This window comes from Bufo bufo, chromosome 2, assembly GCF_905171765.1.
Source record: "Bufo bufo chromosome 2, aBufBuf1.1, whole genome shotgun sequence".
Taxonomy (NCBI): domain Eukaryota; kingdom Metazoa; phylum Chordata; class Amphibia; order Anura; family Bufonidae; genus Bufo; species Bufo bufo.
Window position 1 is genome coordinate 290,441,973 of NC_053390.1, and position 24,649 is coordinate 290,466,621.

General features: G+C 45.6%; 1 protein-coding gene across 1 annotated transcript in view; it reads right to left on the reverse strand.

The window, feature by feature from the left end:
* Positions 1–5,395: 5,395 nt before the first annotated feature.
* Positions 5,396–24,649, reverse strand: part of PXMP2 (peroxisomal membrane protein 2) — a 42,355-nt gene continuing 23,101 nt past the window's right edge. The window contains exons 4-5 of the mRNA XM_040416724.1: positions 15,329–15,448; positions 5,396–6,400 (exon numbers count right to left, since the gene is read on the reverse strand). Of these exons, the coding sequence (XP_040272658.1) occupies positions 6,332–6,400; positions 15,329–15,448 (189 nt within the window). The 3' untranslated portion in view covers positions 5,396–6,331. The remainder of the gene's footprint in view (positions 6,401–15,328; positions 15,449–24,649) is intronic.

Sequence of the window (24,649 nt, forward strand, 5' to 3'; positions counted from 1 at the left end):
ACCTTTTCTACAGGGGCATCAACCTGAGGTACATCTTGCCAAGGTGACACTTCTTGATCATTAAATGGGCATTTTCTTTTCACTGATCTAGGAATAAAGTATATATCGGTATATATTTTTATTTTTAATCAGGTTTGCTCCATTCTCTTTTTATCAATTCTTTAACACAGTCCTGTTTAGGGAACACTCTCGCCTTCTTCAGTCTCAGGCTTTCAAACGCTTGCCCACTGTGTGCCGGAAACAGGGCCTGCCGGCACACATGGCACCCGACGTGCAAGGGGAGGTAGATTTCCATCTCCCACCAGAAAACGGCCCGGCCGTAGACCTGAAGGAACATGAGGCAGCCACCAGGACTCCCCCCATGGCAAGAAAAAGGAGACTAACCAGACTTCACAGTGGCTTCTAGTGGAGTCTTACGCCGTCAGGGTATCTCTACTAGGTATTATTCAAAAACCCTAGAGACACTGCAGCCTCCTAATTAGATCCGGGAAAGATCCACTCCAGTGTCCTATGGACAGGAAACAGGAAGAAACTGAGAAATGGAGAGAGGAGGATCCTTTTAAAGATCTGAGAAGTTCCTGTTTCCTGTCCGGATGGGGGAGGATCTCTCACAGGGGCGTCATGGACATGTAAATTAAAGGGGTTCTCTGGGAATTAAGAAAATGAAAATACGTAAATATTACTTTAATGAAAGGTATTTGGGAATATATTTATAATAGTTATAATGGCTCGTTTTGTCTAGGGAGCAATGATTCGGAAAAACTAAATGGCCGCTGTCCTATTAGTACACACAAAGCCTGTCCTAATCACACAGCAAGTTACTTTGCAATACTGAGATAAAGAGCTGCCTTATCCTCCTCTCTGCTCTACTTGTCAAGGATTATGATCCTGAATACAGATGAGAAGATCTTCAGCTGCATCTCTGTAGGAATGGAGTTCATGAAGTACAGAGAGGACGGACAGGACAGACTGTGGTAATGGAGACTGCATACAAGTGCTGCTGCTCATTAGCCACATCTGCTCATGAACTCCATTCCTACAGAGATTCAGCTGATGACCATATTAAACTGTGTTCAGGATCATAATCCCTGACCAGCAGAGCAGAGAGGAGAATGAGGCAACTCTTTAGCTCAGTGTTGTGAAGTAACTTGTCCTGCTGTGTGATCAGGACAGGTTTTGTGTGCACTAATAGGACAACGGCTATTTTGTTTCCCCTGATTATTGCTCCCCAGATAAAACGAGCAATTAAAACTAATGTAAGGTATTTGGGAATATATTTATAATGAAGTAATATTTAAAGGGTTTCTACCACTTCGTTTTCACATAATTAGCTTTCAGACACTAGCGATCCGCTAGTGTCTGCTCTACCAAACAATCCTAATATAGCTTTTTGTGCAGCCGTTTCGCTAAAAAACGAACTTATATTGATATGCTAATGAGCCTCTAGGTGCTATGCGGGCGTCATTGGCACCTAGAGGCTCGGTCTACCTTCACAAAATGCCGCCTCCTAGCGCGTCCCTCCAGCCCGCCCATCTCCTCCGGAATGCGATCCTCCCTGTGAGCCAGCAGACGAATTCTCGCGCATGCACCGTGCGCGTCTGTATTCGGCGCATGCGCAGTGAATGTCTGACCGCTCCCTGCTCAGACATCTCCACTGCGCCGATGACGTCATAGTGCTCCGAGGAACAGGCGCAGTGGAGATGTCTGTGCAGAAAGCGGTCAGACATTCACTGCGCATGCGCCGAATACAGACGCGCACGGCGCATGCTCGTGAATTCGTCCGCTGGCTCACAGGGAGGATCGCATTCCGGAGGAGATGGGCGGGCTGGAGGGACGCGCTGGGCGGCGGCATTTTGTGAAGGTAGACCGAGCCTCTAGGTGCTAATGACACCCGCATAGTACCTAGAGGCTCATTAGCATATCAATATAAGTTCATTTTTTAGCGAAACGGCTGCACAAAAAGCTATTATATTAGGATTGTTTGGTAGAGCAGACACTAGCAGATCGCTAGTGTCTGAAAGCTAATTATGTGAAAACGAAGTGGTAGAAACCCTTTAAGTATTTTCATTTTCTTAATTCCCAGAGAACCCTTTTACATTTGGCTCATATTTAAACATAATGTACAAGATTTGATAAATAACATAGTTTAGAAGACTGAAAAAAGACATCTGTCCATCCAGTTCAGCCTGTTATCCTGCAAGTTGATCCAGAGAAAGGAAAAAAAAAAACAACCCTGTGAGGTAGAAGCCAATTTTTCTCATTTCAGGGGGAAAAAATTCCTTCCTGACTCCAATCAGGCAATCAGTATAACTCCCTGGATCAACGACCCCTCTCTAGTAGCTATAGCCTGTAATATTATTACACTCCAGAAATACATCCAGGCCCCTCTTGAATTCCTTTATTGTACTCACCATCACCACCTCCTCAGGCAGAGAGTTCCATAGTCTCACTGCTCTTACCTTAAAGAATCCTCTTCTATGTTTGTGTACAAACCTTCTTTCCTCCAGACGCAGAGGATGTCCCCTCGTCACAGATACCCTGGTGCAGAGTACGCCAATGGAGACTCAAGCAAAACTGACTTCAAGTATTCCCCTCATGATATGTTCCATCCATTTTGCAGTGGACAGGGCTGCTTACTGCAATCCAAGGCCTATTCATTTCAATAGAAGTAGTGCTGCAGTAAGCAGCTCCGCTCACTATGCAATGGATGGGTAGGGTAGGGTGTCAGATCCCTGACTATCAGATATTGATGGCCTATTCTGAGGATAGGCCATGAAAAAAAAAAAAAAAAAAAAAAAAAAAAAAGGTCAGAGTGGACAACTCCTTTAAAGGTTTGAGACTAAACTTTCCAAAGTTCCAAGACAAGATCCATGCAAAAAGCATAAAACAGCAATAATCTGTAAGTAGTCTTATCAAGGTTTATTAAAAGAAAAAGAAAGAAAGGAACAAAAAGGAAAAAAAATAAAAATAACAGCATATGCATTAACCATTACAGGAGAGAGGCCTGACCACATATAGAAGGCTTTCTGTTAGGGGGTTTAACTGCTGGACTTCTTGGCAACCCTTTTGTTTCACTTCAGTGAGAAGTTCTTTCTAAACCAGCAGGCCTACCTCCTGGTCACTGCTGACATGGCTATAGCTTCTGAGTTATGAGCAGCCAGTCTGTCATATTCAGACATTTTAAACATAGTTTTCCCATGGAAAGGCATTACAAAAAAGGGGGATAAGGCACAACCTAAAGATAACGTCTATTTAGCCATGCTCAGCAAGTATGGTTATTCAATGGAGAGAGGGTAATAAGCTGCTGTCAGAACCGCCTGTTCTTTACCACTGGAACAAAAGATCAGGCATACTGAAATACGATATGCCTAGTCCTTCTTTTCACCAAAAGCATCCATTGACGGGAAGTCTGGAAATTCCTATACACAAGGCTATCAGCTGATCATATCTTCTTTATACAGGAGAAACTTGTAAAATTAGAATATCGTACAAAAGTCTATTTATTTCAGTAATGCAACTTAAAAAGAGTTGAATTAATGCAGCTTAAAATTAGAATTTTGTGAAAAGGTTCAATATTCTAGGCTCAAAGTGTCACACTCTAGTCAGCTAATTAATCCATACCCCCTAAGCAAAGGGTACCTGAGATTGTGACTTTGGGGTTTTCATAAGCTGTAAGCCATAATCATCCAAATTATAACAAATAAAGGCTTGAAATATCTCGCTTTGCATGTAATGAGTCTATCACATGTGTAGTTTCATCTTTTAAGTTGCATTACTGAAATAAATGAACTTTGCACGATATTCTAATTTTTTGAGTTTCACCTGTTTATCAGTGAACATCTGGGTTTGATAGTCTACTATTTACTGCATGAATACACCATCAGTAACTAAGCCAGCCATATACAGGCAATGGTCGCAGACTAGAGTTGACGGAGTTGTATTTCAACTTACTTGATCCTTGGTTTTACTGGAGATGTCTGGAAGCAACATCTTGTTCTACTCCATAACTCACCAGCATTATTCTAGCAGTGTCGTTTCTTTCATTCAATGTGTTTGCATTCATACATTTTGAACCGTTTTATTATGGACAACTGTATTACATGATCCTAGTACGACAACTATTCCAGAGTTTCTGTGTAGACAGAAGATCAGGCTGTCTTGTATGGCCGACTTTCTGTAAACTACAGAACTACACCATCGTTCATGAAATCCCTCATGGCAGCCCTCAGACACCTCTCCTTCCTCTATTTGTCTCTCTGCATGTCCCATCATTTCTACCAGAAGTAACATAACTCAAGTAAAGCGATATAGTAGAGGAGTCTACACAACCATTAGCCGACTCACACAAACAATCTATACTAACTGAGTGCTATGTGTAGAATCTCAAGCAGGAGGCAGGGGAGACAGGCTGAAGCTGCACCACACATACACTGAGACACTGGGTTACCGGGCTGAGGTTCTGTGCCGCTGATCTATCACTTGCTGCCCTAAAGCCTTTATTAGACTGGACAATTGTTAGCCAGTTCATCGTTAACTGCAAACTCTCGTTAGCGATGATCTGACAGTCTAATACCCCCGCAAACACTCGTTCATCAAGCAATCTAGATTTTTAAGCGTGTTTAAAAAAAAAATCATTGTTTGCCTGCGGCAGATCGTGCTGTCGAATCATGATCTGCTGCCGGCAAACAACTAGACAGCATGGGGACGAGCAATGGCATAACGATCACTCCTCCACATGCTGCAGAGGAGATCTCTGCATGTAATAGCAGCGGTCTCCTCCACTGACGGGCAGGCGATTGTCGGGAAGGAACGCTTCCCTCCTAACAATCGCCTGCCTGATCTGGATGTCTAATACAGCCTTTAGATAGGCTCCCAGCAGAGCAAGTTCAGTGTGATGAGACTCTGCCTCCTCTGCAAAGTCAGTGGCATAATGGGAAATGTAGGCTGCATTAAGAAAACCACATCAAAAAGGAAGAAGGAACCAAGATGGAAGACAATAATAAACAGCAAATAAAACCGGTACACAAGGCTGGATTAAGACAGGCAAAAACTAGGAGTGGATACAATATATAGGAGAGGCATATGTCCCATCCTTATACCATATCTTCCTTATGGGACCCAGTCCTGACTTTGCCAAAAAGAAACTGCACCAAGAACTGAGTGCGTCCAGCCTAAGGGCTCATGCAAACAAACGTATTTTCTTTCCGTGTCCCTTCCGTTTTTTTTGCGGACCGTATGCGGAACCATTCATTTCAATGTGTCAGCAAAAAGAAAAAAAACATAGAAGTTACTCCGCGTGCATTCAGTTTCCGAATGTCTGTTCCGCAATAAAAAATAAAAAAAAATATCCATGTCCTATAATTGTCCACATTACACACAAGAATAGGACTGTTTTATTTGGGACCGCAAAATAAATACAGTCGTGTGCATGAGCCCTAAGGTTTATGAACAGCTTTTGCATTGGATGCATAGGCTAGGTCTAAAAAAGTGTGCTGCTGGGTTTGCACAGCCTAGATGGCTAAACTGATGTAAACTGTGAAATGACTAGTCCTATTAATCAAAAAGTCAGAGTATATGTTAAGTGGAAGCCCCAGAGGGATTCCATACAATATCATCAGTCCCCCATAGGGTTCCACTGTAAGAAAAACTTGTACACTTTTACTGGATACTGCTGTATGGAGTAGTGTAGACTACTACACTATGCTACACTGGTTTTTATGATGTAGACGGAGGCAAAAAGGACACTTTTGGCCTCTGTCTGGCTACAGTAACCCTATGGACATGGTGAGCGTGTACATTAGGAGCTTTCCTGATGCCCATGCTAAATTGACATTACAAATGTAAGGTCAACACAGCGTTCGTGACCCTATAAAAGTCCTGCAGCGATGACATTATGACCACCGTTCACATGAGCGCTGCAACCTATCACTGACATCAGCAGTCATGTGTGCATGAATGACACGTGACTGCTGTGGTCAGCGATTGGCTGCAGGGCTCATGTGAACGGTGAAAAGCATGTGACTGCTGCAGGCTCAGATATATAAAAGGAAATGTTTCTTCGTTTATCTTATAATGCCCCATGCCAGTTTTTTTTAACTCTTGGAAAACCCCTTTAACTATTAGAATTTTTTTCTAATTTAGGATATTGTATCTTGGCATATCATTTCATAACTGCTCCTTTGAAAAATCTGAATTAATCATATTTCTAAATGTTACAGTAAAATTAAGTCTTTGCATAATTTTTGCTAATAAAAATTAGTCCTCAAGTTAGTGCTGCCGTCATGGAGTCCTCAGCCTGTTTCATCACTGGCACTGAAGCTGGTTGTCTGGGTCATTTCCTTGTGGAAGCCAGATATGTATACCAGAAGAAGGCTACCACGTTGGCAAATAGTACTCGGAACTAAAGAGAGACAAAAACAGAAATAAATAAATAAAATTATTCAACAAATAAAATCTTTGCTACATTGTCTTATATTTGAAATGTAGATACAATATATTGAGCTCTAAGCGCTCATGCACATGGCCGTTTTTGTGGTCTGCAAAAACGAGATTTTTGTATAACTTACCAGTAAAATCTCTTTCTCGCTCTTTCCTTGGGGGACACAGAAGACCTTGGGTATAGCTCATCTCCATAGGAGGCGTGACACTAAGTGAAGACTGTTAAGCCCCTCCTCCACAGCTATACCCTCAGCCTGGAGAGAGAGACTGCCAGTTGCGTGTCCAAGCAGTGAGAAAAGGCAAAGTCCAACAAGGAACCAACAAGCCAACTACCCAACGGGTAACAAAAAACTCGGAAACCGTACAGAGAAAAAAACAATGAATGGGTGGGTGCTGTGTCCCCCAAGGAAAGAGCGAGAAAGAGATTTTACTGGTAAGTTATACAAAAATCTCGTTTTCTCGCCCAGTTTCCTTGGGGGACACAGAAGACCTTGGGACGTTCAAAAGCAGTCCAAAAGGGGGAGGGACCACAGCACCAAGGTGAAGCACCCGAAAGGCATCAATGAACCGCTGCCTGCAAACCCAGGCGGGCCAAGGCAGCATCTGCCAAAGTCAGAGTATGCACCCTGTAGAACTCTGTAAGGAGTGCAAGGAAGACCTGTGGCCGCCTTGCCCAAATGCATGGCCGAAGCCCAATGCCTCCGGCCCAGGAGGCACCGACCGCTCTGGTGAAATGAACGGTGACACCAAAGACAGAATCCTGCCCTTGGTGCGGTAACCTCAGCAATAGCCAATCTGAACAAGCGGAGGAAAAACACCCTGGAGTCCGTCAACCCTATGCACAGACCTCCTGGAAACCCAAGAGGCCGAACGTCGACAAGAGTCGGAGATCTCCAAGTAAAAAACGGCAAGGCCCAAACAACGTCCAAATAGGTGAAGTGTTGAAGCGAAAGGCAAACACCACCTTCAGAAGGAAGAAACGGGATGTAGAACAGCCCTGTGCTGGAAAAGACAGAAGGCTCGTAACAAAAAAAGGGGCCATTCTGGCACCCGTCAGAGACACGACTGATACGGAATACAACCGTACAGGACAGAAGGGGTAGAGAGAACTTCTGTAACGGCTCCAAGGACAAGATTGGAGCACCGAGAGCTCAGTATATAGTCCCCAGGGCGGTACCGAAGGACAGTACAGAGGAACCAAAGAGCCACTCCGAGGAAGAAAGTCTTGACAGGCCCAGAGGGCCGGGGAACGCTGGAAGAGGAAGAACAGCGCCGACATTTGACACCTCAAGTAAAAGGAGTCCCAGTCCCAGGTCCAGGCCGGACTGGAAAAAAGACAGAACCATGGGGAGAGAAATTCAGAGTGGGGAATGCACAGCTTCCCACAGAACCCCAGACAAAAAAACCCTAAGTCTTACGACAGATCCTGGACGAAACACAGCCAGGAGCGGACAGTAGCGAACCCGCTGGAGTCGCCTGGCAAGCGGGCGAAAACCCAATGTGATCAGGCGCAGACCAGTAACACGGGCAGAAAGGTCGACAAAACTAGTCCCGTCGGCCCTCGAACAACGTTGTCCCGTATCCACCCGAGTGGGGGAGCAGAAGGACAGACGGAAAGAAACCAAAGGATCCGCCAGATGCCAGGACAAGACAGGCTAAAGTCCATGCTGATGTAACCACGTTGTACAGTCCCGGTGTGGGAGATCAAAGGACAATCTGGACCGAAAGGTAGTCCCCCCAAGTTAACGAGAAGGTAAGTCTACAGCAGGACCATTGTCTTAGAATGGACCACGCAATCTGCACTCAGCGGGAGGACAGAACGCGGTAGACTCGGTAATAGGCACACAGCTAATACAGCCAGTGTGAACAAGGGAGACAGTACGAGGCCAAAAAGAACACCGGAACCATCCACATGAACAACCATGCTCTCCCCAGAGGGGAGGACAGTGAAAGAACAGCCTCTGAAGTCTGGCGGAAAGCCACATCGGAGTGATCTGTACCGAGCGGGAGCCTGACCGGTCAGGTGGACAGAATGAACTCCTTAGAGACGAGTGCAAGGCTTGCGGCAAGCATCGTATCCCAAGAAAACAAAAGTATGCCGCAGGAAGCAGGTGAGGCATACGTACGAGCAGCCCCGTAAGCAGCGAGAAGGCCAACCCACCTAGAAAAAGGGGGGCTCGCCCCAGAGTGCCACAGCATGTATGGAATTGCAAAGTGCAACCTGAAAGGGAGTTATGCACAAACCTAGTATAGCATGCGATGGAACGCAATCAGTCCGCCCCGAAAGGGGGGAAATTGTACCTGGCCAACTGCAGCGGCAAGAGTGCAAAGGCCCGTCCCAAAAGGAAATAATGCCTAGGGCCGTACCTACTTCAGAGAAGCAGGACATACCCTATAATCCAGCAGGAACGCAGGAGGTCCACCTAGTGAAAGGGGAACATGCACAGGGGTATCCTAGCATTAAGTGAATGTGCAATAATACACCAACACCGAACTTAGCTAGAGTGCAACTACTCTGCCAATGAAGGGGGACATGTACAAGTCCAGCACAGCCATACAAGGACAGCCGTGAATCTCATGAGCGTACCAAATTCTGCCCATGGAATGAGGGGTGGTCACGCACAAGGCCAGCACCGTATCCAATGGAAGTGCAAGCATTCCACCCATGTTAGAGGGCCATTCTCATGGCCAGCAATGTATCCGGTGAGAGTGTAGCATGCCACCCAGAAAAAAGGGGGGTAAAGCACATGGCCAGCATCTCATCCAGGGAGAGTGCGAGCACACCGCCATGCATGGGAGTCATACACATGGCCAGCAACGTACTGGCGAGAGACAAACACAGTCAGTAAGAATGTGTGTATGTCGCCTGAGGAAGGAAGGCATGCCCATGGCTGGCAGCGAATCCAGCAAGAGTGCGTACACCGCCCACGGAAGAGGGGTCATGCATATGGCCGACAGCGGATCCAGCGAGAGTGCAAGCACCCTGCCATGTATGGGGTACATGCACATGGCCAGCAACGTACCTGCGAGGAAACAACCACAGACAGAGGTATGTATGTATGCTGCCTGAGGGAAGGAGGCATACCCAAGGCCGGCAGGGAATCCAATGAGAGTGCAGCATACCACCTATGAAATGGCCGGCAGCAAAACCAGTGAGAGTGCAGCATAGTAACATAGTACATAAGTACATCATAGCACATCAGTGAGAGTGCAGCATTCCGCCTATGGAAGGGGGTCGTGCACATAGCCAGTACCGTATCCGGTGAGAGTGCAGTATTCCGCCTAAAAAGGGGGTCATGCACATGATCGGCAACAGATCCAGTGAGAGTGCTGCGTTCCGCCCAGGAAGGGGGTCATACACATGGCTGGCTCACGCACATGGCCGGCAGCGAATCCAGTGAGTGCTGCGTTCCGCCCATGGAAGGGGGTCACGCACATGGCCGGCAGCAAATCCAGAGAGAGTGCAGCGTTCCGCTTATGGAAGGGAGTCGTGCACATGGCCAGCACCGTATCCGGTGAAGGTGCAGTATTCCGCCTAAGAAGGGGGTCATGCACATGGCCAGCCGGCAGCCAGGGAGAGTGCAGTATCCCGCCTAGGAGGGGGGGGGGGGATGCACATGGCAGGCACCATAACTGGAGAGAAGATGAATGCTGCCTACGGAAGGGCCGCATGCACTTGGCCAGCGCCGTATCCTGGAAGAGGCAAGAAAACCGCCTAAAAGGGAAAATGCCCTAGCAGCGACGCAGGCTGGGAGCGCAACACCATGCCGCCTGTGGAAAGAGGTCATGCAGACATGCAGCACTACTGATGAGGCTGCAGCGTCCTGAGGCTAAAGGGGAGCCACCATATATGGGCACCTGAGAAAAAAAAAAAAAAGGGGGGGCCAACTATACAGACCCATTTGGGAGCCGGCCTGTACCCAAAGGGTTAACAGGGATCCGGCCTGGAGGGCGGCGTGCGATCCCCTGGGGGCAGAGGAACCTCCAGGCGGGAAGAATTCGCGCCTGGAAGGTTCCCGCCCCCTCCACCAGAGACCGGAATATTGCGGCCTAGTAGGCCGCGAAGCCGGGGGCTAAATGGCCCGTTTATACCGCCGGGACCTGAGGCGGAATGGCGCTTTAAACCGGCCGCGGGAGCCCACCCCGCGGGCCGGTCGGAATTGCGGCCCAGCAGGCCGCGAAGCCTAGGACCAAATTTGCGGAGCCCCGCCGACCGGCACCGACGGTCGGACGGGGCCTGCTGGGGCATAGTCAAGCCCAATGCCGGCCGCGGGAGCCCACCCCGCCGGCCGGAAGAGACAGGGGCCGGAATGGCGGCTTGCAGGCCGCGGGAGCCCACCCCGCCGGCCGGAAGAGACAGGGACCCGAAATGGGGGTTTGCCGGCCGCGGGAGCCCACCCCGCCGGCCGGAAGAGACAGGGACCCGAAATGGCGGTTTGCCGGCCGCGGGAGCCCACCCCGCCGGCCGGAAGAGACAGGGACCCGAAATGGCGGTTTGCCGGCCGCGGGAGCCCACCCCGCTGGCCGGAAGAGACAGGGACCCGGAATGGCGGTTTGCCGGCCGCGGGAGCCCACCCCGCCGGCCGGAAGAGTAAGGGGCCCGGAATGGCGGCTTGCCGCGGGAGCCCACCTCGAGCCCACCCCAAGCCGCGGAGCCTAAAATTTTTGCGGCGCCCGGCCGCACCGGAATATTAGTGCTGGCCGGAGGCGACTCCGGTAAGGCCTAATGTGATCAGGCGAGATGGGGGGGGGGGACCCAGAGACGGGGTGCCCGTGAGGAGAAGGCAGGCGACGGCTGACAGCCACTAGCTGCATGTACTATGAGGGCCAGGAAAAAAAGGGGGGGGGGAGGCATGTAGCAGATTGCCGCACTGCGGCACCCCAGGAGCCAGCCTAGGTCCAGCAGGGGAAGGGTCCAGAGGCCCAGTATGGGGGGTCAGGCACGCAGGAGACCAATGGGTGGGGGGTGGGGGACGTAGGGCTGGAGAAGCCACTCTTACCACAGCCGTCTTCACCCTCGGTCCATTCCAGCAGGGTCGCCCCTTCAGCTACTGGCACCGCAGTGGCAGGACGCTGGAAGAGGGACTTGGCGTGCGGGCGACCCTTGCGCTGGCGGGATGTAGGGGAGCGAGGCTGCCCTGATCCACCTTGCCTTCTGTGGGGGAGGCAGCAGTGCGGGTGACCGGCACTGGCGCAGCTCAACCCCGGGAGAACAGAGAGGTCTAGTGCGTCTCTGTTATCCCTGATGATCTGGAACAAAAAGAAATAAAAAAGTAAAAATCTAAAATTTAAACAAGGAGAAAACAGCCCTGCAGAGCAGGGAGTGTCTTGCCTCCTTGGACACTAAGCAAAAAACTGGCAGTCTCTCTCTCCAGGCTGAGGGTATAGCTGTGGAGGAGGGGCTTAACAGTCTTCACTTAGTGTCACGCCTCCTATGGAGATGAGCTATACCCAAGGTCTTCTGTGTCCCCCAAGGAAACTGGGCGAGAAACACGGATACCGGCTGTGTGCATTCCACGGAACGTTATGGCTGGCTCATAATAGAACAGTCCTATCCTTGTCTGTAAAATGGAAAAAGAATAGGACATGTATGGGAAATGAATAGGCCAGGAAAAGTGCTGGACTGTTAGGGAGTGCTCCTAGTGAGTGGGTAGCCTAGTCATGGAAGATAGAGCCTATAAACTGTATAGCTCAAAATTGAAGGCAGACAGAAATGACATCGAGGCCTACGTTGCTGGGATAACTCTGCCCACGCTCTCTGAAGAGCGAAAACACTTTGAGTCAGAGGTGCGCTTACGCCCTTTCTGACTGCAAACTGAGAAAGCGCCAGGCATGGGTGGCTTCCCTAAGGAGTTCAAAAGAGATAAAGAGATATTATTGCCTGAGATGTCCTAAGTATGGGACTACTGCCTGACTTGTTGAGGGAAGCGGTGGGGATGGTGTTGCACAAACCTGGAAAGAATCCAACACTTCCCGATTCTTATAGGCCAATTTCGCTACTAATATCAGACATTAAGATTTTAGCCAAAGTTTTGACAAACAGGTTGAACGCAGTTATCTGAACTATCATTCACAAGGACCAATCTGGGTTTAGGCCCAAAGATTTCACATTTATTAACATTCAGAGGTGATTCAAGATATCTGAATGCAGGGCGATTCCCTCGCTACTATTACTCTCCCCCCCCAAGTGTGAATTTATTATTACAATGGACATCATCATTAGGTTGGAAATGGTGATATATCTAAAAAGGACATTTCATACTAAATTTGAGGCCTCATGGAACAGTTGGATTAATGTCTTGGCAATGCAAACCCCAAAGTTTCCTGGACGATAGATCTAGAGAAGCATAACCACAGGTGTAGAGGCTTTTAGTGTTGGTGGTCAGATCTCACCTCTGGGGAGATAGCATATACCCGAGCTCTGTTACTGTATCAGTGTCAGGACGTTGTGGACTTCTGGTCCTCAGCCTCATCAGTATGAGGCGTGGCTCTGCCATTATATCCGAACTGGTGTCCACCATTTTGTCTGTATATTGATACTGTCCATCTCTATATGACTGCTAGGTTTCTCAGCTTTTTAATCATATAGAACAGGGATCAGCAACCTTCGGCACTCTAGCTGTGGTGAAACTATTACTCCTGGCATGCACACTTGCTCATCTGTTTTTAGAACTCCCATAGAAGTGAATGGAGCATGCTGGGAGTTGTAATTTCACCACATCTGGAGTGCCGAAGGTTGCTGACCGCTAATATAGAATATGACTGACCTTAAAGGGATTGTACAAGTTATTTTTTTAATTTATGACCTATCCTCAGGATAGGTCATCAATATTAAATCGGCAGGGGTCCGACACCCGGCAACCCGCCAATCAGCTGGCTGAAGAGAAGACGCATGCCGTGCCTGCTCTGCCTCCTCTTCATTGTTTACCTGCTTGCCGTTGCAACAGCAGCAGTGAGCTGTGTAATCACTTCAATGGGACGGCTCCTTCCTATACATTTGAATACTACAGAGCTGTCCTATAGAAGGGAATGGGACGGCATCTTGTAATTACACCTGCTCAGCGCTCCGATGTTGATGGTGAGCAGGTAAACTATGAAGGGAAGGCTGCGCTGGCATGGCACACCTTCTCTTCAACCAGCCGATCGGTGGGGAGGCCAGGTGTCAGACCCCCGCTGATCCGATATAGATGGCCTATCCTGAGGTTAGGTCATCAATAATAGAGTAACTTGACCGTCTCTCCAAGGAGAGTTGTTTTGAGGCTATTATATGCCTTGCTGTTGTTGAAAATGCTCACTAAAAAGATATTATAAAAACAATAATAAAAAAAATATTAAAAAAAAACCACATAAGGTTATCATATAACAGTCAGGCAGCAGTAGTAGAGTGGGAATTTTGGGATTCCTGCAGACATAATTTGCACTGGTAGCAGGAGATACTTCAGGCTATGATATCCCGATAGAGAAATGTATAAAGCAGAAAGAGTGACCACTTATTGGCTAGCGGACTGGTATATAATAATGTCATGACAGTAAATTAGAAAGCAGGAGCACAAATAGCTGAGCTTAACAGAGAAAGTCTCCACATAAGCACAGTATTGGGCTGCTCATAAGAGCACTTAGAGGGGTTTTCGTCATGATTAATGTAAAAAGTGAAAATCAGGCATCATATAGTACATGACAATTTCTAAGAAAGCTAAAACCAGATCTGTACCTCACATGGATCAAGAGATCTTCCCATTCATTGCTCTCTCTGTGTCACAGCTCATGAGGGGGTGGGGTGGGGTGGGTCCTATCTACTGCAGCTCTCTCCCTGTAACAGCTGTAGGGGTGTGTCCCATCTATTGCTGCTCTCCCTGTCACAGCTCAACAGGTGTGTCCTATCTACTGCAGCTCTCTCCCTGTAACAGCTGTGGGGGTGTGTCCCATCTATTGCTGCTCTCCCTGTCACAGCTCAACAGGTGTGTCCTATCTACTGCAGCTCTCTCCCTGTAACAGCTGTGGGGGTGTGTCCCATCTATTGCTGCTCTCACTGTCACAGCTCAACAGGTGTGTCCTATCTACTGCAGCTCTCTCTGTAACAGCTGTGGGGGTGTGTCCCATCTATTGCTGCTCTCCCTGTCACAGCTCAATGGGTGTGTCCTATCTACTGCAGCTCTCTCCCTGTAACAGCTGTGGGGGGGTGTCCCATCTATTGCTGCTCTCTCCCTGTCACAGCTCAATGGGTGTGTCCTATCTACTGCAGCTCTCTCCCTGTAACAGCTTCTAGGTCTAGTGGCAGGTGTAGGACGAAAACTAAGCATGAGCCTTCAAATCAGTGAGGTGGACAGAGAAAAAAAGTTAAAGAACAAACAGCAGTTGGCTCTGCACAGATACATTTTATTGAATGCATCACTGGCTATACTAAATTTTAATTACATGCAATTAGAAGAGTATTCAGCTGTAGTTGCTAGTTTAAGAAGGACCTGTCACCAGACAATGCAGTGCAATCTGGAGGCAGAATGTCATAGAGCAGGGGAAGCCAAGCAGATTGATTTATAATTTTGTGGGAAAAGATCCAGTAAAACCTGTAACTGATACATTTATATCTTAGCTTGTTCTAATAACTATCGGTACAGGAGGGAGAGGTTATCAGTGATTGATAGCATATTGGGTATGCAAGAGACAGCTGTCCGTCACTGATAACCCCTCCCTCCTGTACCGATAGTAGAGGTGGAAAAGGTAGAGATATAAATGTATACCGTTTTACTGAATCTTTTCCCTTGGTGCTTTCAGATTGCACTGCATTTTGTGGCGACAGGTCCCCTTTAAAAAGGCTAATATTTTTTTCATTGGACAACCCCTTTATTTCTTTTTTTTCTCCCTGGGGCAAACCTTAACACACTGCTCTTACCTGCACTGGAACATAGTTTACATTGATAAACTGAAATGGCGTCCAAACTTTCCAGTTCATCTTTAGCGCTGACCAGTAGCTATCATTCAGCGTCCGATTTAATGACTTCAGGTTTTTGCCCTGGTGGACAAAATAGTAAAAATAAAATCATACAATCAGGCTGCTCAACAGGATACTAATGCAGGAACGAACAAATGTATCTTCCTGGTAATAGAAATATGAGGGGCACTCCGTATAAGGGAACAGGAGACGGTAGTTAAGGATTAGAATTTAATTGAAAATAACACACATCGCATCAGATAGTCATACATAAAAACATCATATCAAATAACAATAAAATAGGTGAATGTGAGCAGGGCCCTAGAAAAACCTGATGGTAATAAAAGTTCAAGGGTTCATGAGACACTCCCCGCAATGAAAGTCAGTCCCAGCAGGTCTTGATATACCTTGACAAGGCTCCAAAAGCGCATGATTTGAAAGCGTCAAGCGGAGGGTATAGATGTCAAACACTGTCCAACTTCAAACCTCCAAGATAGGAGGACAGACAATTGTGTCAAATCCTGAGAGGAATCTCTCTTCAGATGTTGTAGCAAAATAGTGACAAACGTCTCTTACCCTATGCCCTCAGTAGGCTCACTGTGGTGAATCAGAGAGACAGCCGATCACAGCTCGAACGCGGCGTCCCACGTGGTATAGAGTCTGAACGTGACGTCTCACGTGACTCATCAGCTGGAGCTGTGGTAACATACTCGGCTGAACTTGAAAACACCACCTCAATGCGAGACTGGCTATGCAGATCACCCCGACCGACGTAGTTTCTTCTCGGTCACTTGTAGTTACTTGGGGGAAAAGGCTCACTGTCCCAACTTGCCCAAACGCGTTTCAGGGTATACACCCCTTCCTCAGTGGTAAAGACAGTGAGCTCTAAACAGCATTTTATATCCTCCCAGAAAGCCAGCCATGGGTGGGACTGATTCTGTGGAGATTTGCATGGTCACCTCCAACGAACCTCCTCCTATACCTTCCAACCTGAAACCCAAATCCTCTTTCTACCCTCTAGGAAGTAGAGGCCCCCATCTAGAAACTTTTTTCAATCTAGTCCTCGAAGATTTCAAAACCCTAACCAAAGCCCAATCCATCAAACATCCGCTCAATCTCAAAACCCATGAGAACAGAGCCTTGAAGGCTCTAAAAAACAATGGTGACATAGTCATAAAGAACGCTGATAAAGGGGGAGGAGTCGTCATTATGGATCACAGCTACTATTTAGAAGAATCCAATAGAATCCTGTCAGACAACAACTACTACAGAACCATTCCAAGTGACCCAACACCTATTTTTAAAAAAAATCTCCAGTCACTAATAGACTCTGGCTTCTCTTCGGGAATCATTAATAAAAAAGAAAAAGCATTCCTTTACAATAACCATCCCACAACAGCCCGTTTTTATTTTTTACCCAAGATCCACAAATCCATTGAAAATCCTCCAGGCAGACCGATCATATCCGGCATTGACTCCCTCACATCCAATCTGTCCGCTTACGTGGACAATTTTCTGCAAAAGTATGTTATCAAACTTCCCTCCTATCTTAGAGATTCCGCACATCTAATCAACATTCTAGACACAGTCCAATGGAAAACAAACTACCATTGGGTAACACTAGATGTAAGCTCCCTCTACAGCAACATCCAACATGAATTAGGCCTGCAAGCAATTAAACATTTTTTATCCCAAGATCAAGAAATGCCCTCGGTTCAAAAAGAATTTATCCTCCGATCCATCCACTTTATTCTTCACCATAACTTTTTCACCTTCAATAAAAAATTCTTCCTACAAACCAAGGGGACAGCAATGGGGACAAAATTTGCGCCCTCTTATGCCAATTTATTTGTAGGCCTTTTTGAGGAAAGGCTGGGCCTCCTCTCCCATGACCAGATTATATTCTACAAAAGATATATTGATGACATCATAATGATCTGGGATGGACGAGAGGAGGATCTAGTTAACTTCATCAAGGACCTTAACACCAACAACTGGGGCCTACAATTTAGCTCTGAACACGACCCCCAGGAAGCCATTTTTTTAGACATCCATATCAAAACCCTAACAAATAAAATCACCACCCAAACGCACTTCAAAAAAGTCGATGCGAACAGCTACCTCGAATATTCCAGCTGTCACTACTCCAAATGGAAAAATAACATTCCATTTGGTCAAATGAAAAGAATCAGAAGAAACTGCTCAAGCGACCAAGTAATGAAGGAACAACTAGAGATCATCAAAAACAGATTTAAGGAAAAGGGGTACCCCAAAAAACTAATCAATGCTACTGCAAAGAAGGTTTGCACCCTTAATCAGAAAGCCACTCTTACATCGACCCGACCCAAAACCACAACCGACGTGAAATATCAATACAACCTCATCACCCGTTTTAATGCAAAACACAAAAATATCAGGCAGATACTAAATAAACATTGGGACATCCTCTTAAAGGATCCAATCTTAAGAGACTCCTTACCCAGACAACCATCCCTCACATTCAGAAGAGCCCAAACTCTGAAAAATTTAATCGCCCCATCTTGCCCTAAATTAGAAACAAAAAAATTGATTTTGCCTCTTGGGATCACTCAAGAGACAAGTCTGACAGGAATACGGAAATGCCGACTCAAAAAATGCCTATGTTGCACCATGATCACTCAGGGCACAAAAGAACTATCTATTGATGGACCAAAAGAGGCCCCTAAGGAAATATGGAACATAAAACAAGATCTACATTGCGGCACAAAAAACGTGATTTATCTACTCACCTGTCCCTGCAAACTCAAATACGTTGGGAGAACCACACAGTCAGGGAAAGAATGAACGAGCATCGCTCTAACATCAGACGAGGCGTTCTAACCCACAGCGTGTCCCGACATTACTCAGAAAAACATAACAAGGACCCATCTACACTAAAAGTTTCACCCATAGAACATATAACCACCTCATACCAACAACTCTGCCGGAAGGAAATGCATTGGATCTACCGCTTTAACACCCTAACACCCTTCGGACTCAACGAATCAATGGAATATTCAAATTACTAACCAGTACCTCCAATCACCACTCACCATAACAACACACCATAAAACCTTTTATAAAAAACCTATACACATAAAATATTATCCCTTAAACAACCATCATAGGTCCTTCCGCACATCACCAACACATCTTTTACGGTTAACCCACGGACGAAATTCATAATATAATAAAATAATATTGAAATAACATCCGAAATAATTTTTTCCTATTTATTTATTTATCCATCCCCATTTTCTATATTTTTTTATTTTATCATATATTTTTTTACATTTTTTATACTTTCTATAGCAACCTCTATCCACTCTGTCTTTTAATACATTTTATCATCATTATATAGCGCTCCTCGAGTGATATTTTTATTGAGCTCCACGATAATAATTATTTATGGCACACCACTCCATTCATTTACACACATGTCCTTCCTTGGAACAAAAATATACTCGTCTGTTCCAAGACACCGACACACAGATCGCCTTTTTTAAAATAATTTAGGATAATAAATAAAAAATAATTTTTTATTTTTTTATATATATTTTTTATATATTTTTTTAATCTCTGCACGATTTTTATACAATCCATGTAACCCTCCTTCCCCGATCCCGCAAAATACACACACATTTTATTCATCAGACCTCCATTTTCCATTCTTTTTTATTTCTACAGCACTTTCTAATTTTTATTTCTACAGTATTTTCTAATTTCCTTGTTAACTTCTTCATCTCTTCTAAATGCCCTTACAAACCATTTTTTTCCCCTTTTTCCCATCGTTTCCACCTATAGAACAAATCCCCCCCTCCCTGTGCACATATTTGTGTACATGTGTATATATACAAATATACACTTAGGGAGATGTTACTTGCTGATCCATATAAACCATATATCTCCCGATTCTCCTCATATCCCCATGGGATAAGAGAAACCAGTCATTGCCGGTTAGAATACCCTGGTCAAAATATAATAGAATATATCAAAATATATTACTATACATAATGTGTTTCTCTGCCATTCCCTTCAGACTAACAATTACCAACAGCTATATTGCCCCTCCCTCCCATACACAGACATTCTCCACCATGATCCCTGTGAGAAGCTGTGTTGCGTTTCACCCTGGAACGCACACCGGAACCTATACCACTTCCGGTTTTCTCCACACCCAATTCCCTCTCCCTGGCCAGCATACCATATTATATTATACATAAATAAAACTAGATACCCCTCCCAAACATCGCCACACCCACCCATAATATCTGACAAGAAGTTAAATTACTTTTGTGCCGATCCCCCAGCCGTCTCGGTCCCGATGCGTTCCAGGCTGGAACGCATACCGGAAGTGACGTCGCTTCCCCTCCTGGTCCACATTCAAGCCATTACAGCGGTGCCGATGCGTTCCAAGCTGGAGCGCACACCGGAAGTGACGTCGCTTCCCCTCCTGGTCCACTACAAGGCCGAGATGCTTCTTGATGCGTTCCACGCTGGAACGCAAACCGGAAACCACTCCAAGTTTAGCCTACCACAATGCGTTCCACCCTGGAACGCAAACCGGAAGTGACGCCAATACCTCCCGTTTTTTTGGCGCTTTTTTCTGGCGTTCTTTGGCGCCTTTTTCCCTGTATAAATACCTGCCATTATGCATGATGCATTTATGCTCCTGATGAAGGGGATCCCAGTGACCCCGAAACGCGTTGAGCCTACTCCTACCCCTACCCTGTGCTAACACAATAAAAAGAAAATAACCAGAAGTTCCAAGTGTGACTGCCGTTATTTCCGGACGATCTTACAGGCGATCCAGGCGCAGGAGGAAGCAGAGTGGGTGTTATGTGCTTTATCCCACCCTGCCCCTCCTGGGTGAAGTGAGTTTTTACTACAAAATACCTTTTTTATTCTCATTGTGATTTTAATCAACTAGCATTACTGTTTTAATTAAGGTTTTTTTGCACGTTTTTACAAACGTTGTGTTTTTAAACCACTATATCAAAGTTACCACTCAATTGACCATTTTTATCGCCAGCAGGCTATTACTTTTGAGGTTATTGGCGCCCGATACAGGTCTATTTTTTCTTACGTTTTTTTCCCTAGAATCACAGGTCAGACATTCATTAATGTCGAACCTGAAGGAATTCTGAGTCGAGGTGACACTTGTAGTTTTTCTCGCAAAGTTCGTCACCTTACAATTCCCACACCGCCCACATCTATGGAAGCCACCAGTTGTTAACCAATTGTGGCCTTCAATTGGACCTTTCTTACTATTTTTCAATGTGGGTGCTACCTTTGCTGCCAATGTAGTGGCTCTCGTGTAAGTAATTCTTGGATCTCTAGTAAGGGATGACCCTATAATCTTGTCATCCAAGAGAAGATGCCAGTGTTTCCTGATGATTTTTTCTACCTGTCGATATTGTGAATGATAGGGTAGGATCATCCTTAATATCTCATCTGTTGGGGATGTACATTTCGGGACAAAAAAGTCCTGCCTGTTCATATTCCTGACTTTTTCTAAGGCTTTCTTAACTGTCTGGTCTGGATATTCTCTATCCAGAAACTGCTGACTAAGGGTAGTGGCTTCTTCTTCAAATTGTCTCTGGTCAGGAAAATGTATCTTCCTGCACTGATTATATGACAAGTGTGATTTCTTTGCATACTCTGGTCCTCCTCTCATTTACTTATTACATAACTGATCCTAAAGCAGATGTTTAGTGTTACTGAGATGTGCTGCATGCTACATATATTCCTCCTTAAAGGGGGTTATGCCATGATTGATGTAAAAAATGAAAACCAGACATCATATAGGACATGACAACCTATTTCTAACAAAGCTAGAACCAGCCCTGTACCTCACATGGATCCAGAGATCTCCCCATTCACTGCTCCAAGTGCTCTGCTCCATCTTCAGCCTGGCAGCTCAAGGGGCGTGTCCTCAGTTTTTTCTCTGCTGCAGCTTTTAACAGAACATATGGCTGGTGGCAGTTGAAGATGTATGTACAGCAGGTGGTGCTATACAGATACATTTTATGGAATAGCTGACTGGCTATACTACATCTTTTAATTACATGCAATTACAAAAGTATTCGGACCCAGGTGCTGGTTTTGTGTGACAACCCCTGTATCTGGAATCGGTCACCAGTTTTATGCTGCTAGGTTCCAAGGCATGCTGAGTCCTGATATTCATGAGCTCCTCGCTTTCTCCGCCACTGAGTGACAGTTTTTTCCAACTGAATCAGCAGCAAAAGGCGGAGAAAATCAGGACTTATCAGCATGTGCTGGAGCTGTTCACTACAAGATTTTCGCAAAATGGAGTCAATTGAAGAAAGTGACCCAGAATTTTGTGAAGGGGATCTGTTACTAGTTTATGTTGTCTTTAGTTAGGTTAGGACTAAACTGGTGACAGATTCCCTTTAGGGCAGGACAGAGCAGCCATCTATATGGGCAGAGGGCACTGCATATGAAAAGCTTGTGATCACATTGTTGGGGGGATTAAAACAATGTCCCCCCCCCCCCCCCAATCACCTATCTAGTGCTGTCAGCAGTTTTGAGGGGGTAAAAAATGCTAACAGATTCCAGCTAAAAAAATAAAATAAAAAAAAACTCTTTTTGAACATAAAACAACTTCGGCTACTTTCACACGAGCGTTTTTGCTGGATCCGGCAGGGTTCAGCAAAAACGCTTCCGTTACTGATAATACAACCATCTGCATCCGTTATTAACGGATCTGGTTGTATTATCTCTAACATAGCCAAGACGGATCCGTCATGAACTATATTGAAAGTCAGTGGGGGACTGATGCGTTTTCTATTGTGCCAGAGAAAACAGATCCGTCCCCATTGACTTGCATTGTGGGTCATGACGGATCCGTTTTGCTCCGCATCCCAGGACGGAAAGCAAACCGCAGCATGCTGCGGTTTGTTCTATGGTGTGAGAATGGAACGAAATGCATTTTGGAGCATTCCGTTCAGTTTTGTTTTTTTTTATAATTAAATTTTAGAGTTTAGTGAAACATTTTTCATAATCCAAAGAAGTGTTGTATATCAGTTAGGGCTCATTCAGATGGCCGTATGCTATCCGCAAAAATGCAGATCTGTTTTTTTGCGGATTAGATGCTGACCCATTCACTTCTATGGGGCCTTTTCCTATTCCACGGTTCTGCAAAACAAATGAAACATGTCCTATACTTGTCCGTGAAAATCAGGACATGGCCCTATTGAAGTCTATAGGTCCGCAAAAATACTGAATGCTATCCGTTTTTACACAAAAGAGAAAAAAAAAAAAAAAAGGACATTCCATCAATCTCCGTTGTAAATACACACCAAGCAGTACCGTATTATCGCAATGTGAATCTAAAGTAGGTATGGGGAATATTATTAGCCAAGGGTTTCATGACTTCTGGAAAGAGGCTGAGCCGTTTCTCCTTTGAGCCATCAGTTTCTCATACACGCAATGGGTCGAAACCCTTTCAGTAACACTTGTTACCGTTGGGTGTTGCGACAGTCTGGCTATCATAAGTTTAGCCGTCAATAGAATATGGCATAATAGCCGTCTGTGAGAGTGGTGATCTGGTCTATGCCTAAAGATAGGAGGGCCAATCCTGGGTTAAATCTGAGACTACTAGTAGTAGTAGTAGTAGTAGTAGTAGTAGTAGTAGTAGTAGTAATGTTCTGAAGTAGGTTTTGAACATCTGACCAATAGAGTAGTAGAGCAGGGCAGCTCCAGAACATATGGAGTATATTTCCAGGAGATCTTTGGCAGTGCCAGCATTTATTTTCTACATTTGGAAAGAAATGATTAAGTTTGGCGGGGGTAAAGAACCATCTAGTCAGCAATTTGTGGTAGCCCTCTAAGTCTGCGTTCACACGGGCGAGTATTCCGCGCGGGTGCAATGCGGTAGGTGAACGCATTGCACCCGCACTGAATCCCGACCCATTCATTTCTATGGGGCTGTTCACATGAGCGGTGATTTTCACGCATCACTTGTGCGTTGCGTGAAAATCGCAGCATGCTCTATATTCTGCGTTTTTCACGCAACGCAGGCCCCATAGAAGTGAATGGGGTTGCGTGAAAATCGCAAGCATCCGCAAGCAAGTGCGATGCGGTGCGATTTTCACGCACGGTTGCTAGGAGACCATCGGGATGGAGACCCGATCATTATTATTTTCCCTTATAACATGGTTATAAAGAGAAAAATATAGCATTCTGAATACAGAATGCATAGTAAAATAGCACTGGAGGGGTTAAAAATAAAATAAAAAATAATTTAACTCACCTTAGTCCACTTGATCGCGCAGCCCGGCATCTCGTCTGTCTCCTTTGCTGAACAGGACCTGTGGTGACGTCACTCCGGTCATCACATGATCTTTTACCATGGTGATGGATCATGTGATGACCGGAGTGACGTCATCACAGGTCCTGTTCCTGTAATGAATGCTCACCACAGGTCCTATTCAGCAAAGGAGACAGAAGGAGATGCTGGGCTGCGAGATCAAGTGGACTAAGGCGAGTTAAATTTTTATTTTATTTTTTAACCCCTCCAGCGCTGTTTTACTAAGCATTCCGTATTCAGAATGCTATTATTTTCCCTTCTAACAATGTTATAAGGGAAAATAATACACAATCTACAGAACACGATCCCAAGCCCGAACTTCTGTGAAGAAGTTCGGGTCTGGGTACCAAACATGCGCGATTTTTCTCACGCGAGTGCAAAACGCATTACAATGTTTTGCACTCGCGTGGAAAAATCGCGGGTGTTCCCGCAACGCACCCGCACCTTTTCCCGCAATGCCCGTGTGAACCCAGCCTAAGAGGCCCGAGCAGGCTGTGGATTTTAGAGTACAAGTAATTGCGGCCTGCCAATCTTCTTTTCTATAAGATTTTGAAGATCTTTTTCCTAGTTTATCATATGCGCTCTTTTATTAAAGGATAGGTCTCCTATAATAGTTCTGTATAGTAAACTAGTGGGAGTCTCAATGTCCCCGTTTGGAAGGAAGAGATTATACAGGGAGAGCGGGAGTGAAATTGTCGTGTGAGGGAATTTCCTGAAAAAGAGGGAAATTCTTAAGTAGTCAAATTGTTTTGAATTGGGAATTGCATATATAACCTGCATAGAAGAAAAAGGATCTCAGTGTGCTGCCGTCATATAAGTCTCTTAGCAAATAAATACCTCTATTTTTCCGGGGCTACAAGGATATGTCTCGTAAAAAAAACTCTAACATAGCTAAAGGAAGGGGGATATTCTTTCTTAGGACTATCATTGTG